The 2,848-nt window shown below is 55.5% G+C and overlaps 1 protein-coding gene across 1 annotated transcript in view; it reads right to left on the bottom strand.

The window, feature by feature from the left end:
• Positions 1–2,268: 2,268 nt before the first annotated feature.
• Positions 2,269–2,848, bottom strand: part of ESPN (espin) — a 23,577-nt gene continuing 22,997 nt past the window's right edge. Inside the window, exon 11 of the mRNA XM_014546197.1 lies at positions 2,269–2,840. Coding sequence (XP_014401683.1) covers positions 2,718–2,840 — 123 coding nt within the window. The 3' untranslated portion in view covers positions 2,269–2,717. The remainder of the gene's footprint in view (positions 2,841–2,848) is intronic.

The raw sequence follows: 2,848 nt of genomic DNA, 5'->3' as shown, positions 1-2,848 counted from the left end.
GGAGGAAGCAGCGTCTAGTACTTAGCGATGTCCCCCTTCTTCAGGATGATCTGTCGCTGCCAGGGCGCCAGCTTGGTCTCGTCGTAGCCCAGCGTCCGCAGCTTCTCCGACTGCTCCTTTTCCCGCTGCAGCTCCTCCTGCTTCTGTCGCTCCTCCTCTTTTCTAGACACAGAACCACCGCAAGGGTGAGGGGGGGCCAGGCGCCTGGAGGGCTCAGCGGTGGCCAGGGCTGCGCCACTGAGGGCAGAGGGACTGATGAGCGGGAGGGTGGGCAGTGGCGTCCAGGGGCAGAGGTGCTAGGGGACTGGAGGCGGGGGCTGGGTTAGGAGGCAGGCAGAGGGGATTGCTGGGGACAGATTGGGATGACTGGGGCGCTCCTAGAAGCTGGGTGAGCAGGAGGCCGTGGCTGGGTTTTTGCTGGCTGGGGGGTCACTGGAACAGGTGCTGATCACAGGGTGGCTGAGGGTGCTGTTCACAGGGTGGTTATGGGGGCGGGGGATGAGATTATTGGGGCTTGAGGATGGACTCTGGGGAGCAGAGGGACCACATTATTGGGAGGCAGGGGCTGGGTAATTATGGACAAATTATTAAAATGTGGGGCAATGGGGGAATATGGGGAACATCTGTAATACTTTCAACAATAAAGATAAATTTAGAAAAACAAAGCACTTTTTGTTTTCCAGGGAAAAAAAACCCCACACAACACAAAAGTGTGGTGGCTAGGTCTGCACTGCTAAGGTAGCCACTGAGCAAATGGGGCTGTTGAGGGTTTGAAATGTTAGGCTTGAGGTGTGCTGCAGCCATAAGGTGCTCATGGCATCGCAAAGACTTAGATTTAAGCGTGCAGGACATCTCATTAATAATTTTATATTGATTATATATTGAAGTATATAATTGAATTTTGATGTATCGAGTTATATAAAATATACTATAGCCCAGCTGGTGTGGCTCGGTGGTTGGGCATCCACCTATGAACCAGGAGGTCACCGTTCAATTCCCCATCAGAGCACAGGCCTGGGTTGTGGGCTCGACCCCCAGTGGGGGGTGTGCAGGAGGCAGCCGATCAATGATTCTCTCTCATCATTGATGTTTCTCTCTCCCTCCCTTCCTCTCTGAAATCAATAAAAATATATTTAAAACATACTATGAAAATTAAGTTCACCTATATCTTTTTTTTTTTAACTGAGCAGAAAGACTAGGTTAATGAGGGAGAAGGGCTGGGTAATTGGGGACGTGGTCATTACAGCATAAGAGCTAGACTCTGGGCCGAAACCGGTTTGGCTCAGTGGATAGAGCGTCAGCCTGCGGACTGAAAGGTCCCAGGTTCGATTCCGGTCAAGGGCATGTACCTTGGTTGCGGGCACATCCCCAGTGGGAGATGTGCAGGAGGCAGCTGATCGATGTTTCTCTCTCATCGATGTTTCTAACTCTCCATCCCTCTCCCTTCCTCTCTGTAAAAAATCAATAAAATATATTTTTTTAAAAAAAGAGCTAGCCTCTGGGGACCGGGTCTAGTTGGGGGGGGGGGGCTGGTGGCATTACTAGGAGCAGAGAAGCTGCCCTACGGGGCCGAGTGACAAGGGGATGAGCTCAAGATGGGACTAGATGAAGGGGCAAAGGAGGGGAGGGAGGTTGGGACCAGCCCCTCACTCACCGCTTCTGCTCCCTAGAAGGAAAAAGAGACAGCATTAGTTGGTGCCACCACTTCAGGGACACGATCCGGGCACCCTGCCAGACCCCAGCTCACCTCTCCTCTTCTAGCTTCTTCCGAAGAAGGTCCCGCCTCCAGGCAGGCATGTTGGCCAGCCGGGCCTCCTCTTCCTCCTCCTGAAACACACACAAAGCTTCAGGGTACCACGGGCTGGGAGGTACGGGCAAGGGGGGGTGCATCCCCAACTGGGGGGACCTGCAGGAGTTACAGGAAGAGACCCTTTGATACCTTTCTCTAGGGCAAATGGATGGAGGAGCCTGGCCACACGCCCCTTGCAAGGGGCAGGAGGTCCCTCTCTCCCCCTATAACTCAGGCCTGTGTCCTAAAGGCGGCGCCGGAAGGGTCAGAGCTGAGTGCAGGCGGTGAGAGCAGGGAATGAGAGTCCCCATACAGGCAGGTAGACAGATGGTCCCAGCCCTGTGACCCACGATATTCAGGCAGACCCTGCCAGCACTGAGAGGCTCTGGCTGGGCCCCGGTTCCGCCGTGAAGGCCCTTCCCAAATGGAGTAGACACGAACTCTACAACCGAGAGCAGGGGGCATCCAACACAGGCAGCTCAGAGCGAAGGGTTTTATTACTCGCACCTTACAGAGAACACGTCACACGGAACACTGCACACCTGGCTCCCCCACCTTCACCAAAGAGGTAGCTGTGAACCCCAGTGAAATCCAGAGAGGGGTGGAGAGCCACACAGCCCCAAGGGGGACCCACAGTCCCTCGCTCAGAGGGGCTGCTCCTTCCACCTGGCTCCACACGGAGCCAGGCAAGGCTGCAGGGCCGGAGGGCACTCCTGGTCTGCCCTGTGCCACGCCTGGCCTATCCGGCCAACTCCCCACAGCCGGCCATGATGCGACCTCAGTGGCCAGGCCGCCTGGTCCTGGGTTTTCCAAGGCCACCCTCCAGGGTTCTTGGTTAGCTTCTGACTTCGGAGCGCATCATCCAGGCATCCAGGCAGATATCCAGGCCCAGGCTAAGGTGCGTGAGGGGAAATCTGAATTCTTCGGCTCAGATGTCAAAAAGCTCCGCCTCCTTCTCCTTCCAGAAGGAGAAGCTGCGGTCGATGTACCGGCAGATGTCCTCGTTGCTGAACTCGCCCATTTCAGTAAACAGCTCCAGGGGGTCTTCAGCGGGGGCTT

This window comes from Myotis brandtii, unplaced genomic scaffold (genome assembly GCF_000412655.1).
Source record: "Myotis brandtii unplaced genomic scaffold, ASM41265v1 scaffold434, whole genome shotgun sequence".
In the NCBI taxonomy this organism is placed as follows: Eukaryota; Metazoa; Chordata; class Mammalia; order Chiroptera; family Vespertilionidae; genus Myotis; species Myotis brandtii.
The sequence above is the reverse complement of the archived record's forward strand: the minus strand, read 5'-3'. Positions and strand labels throughout refer to the sequence as shown.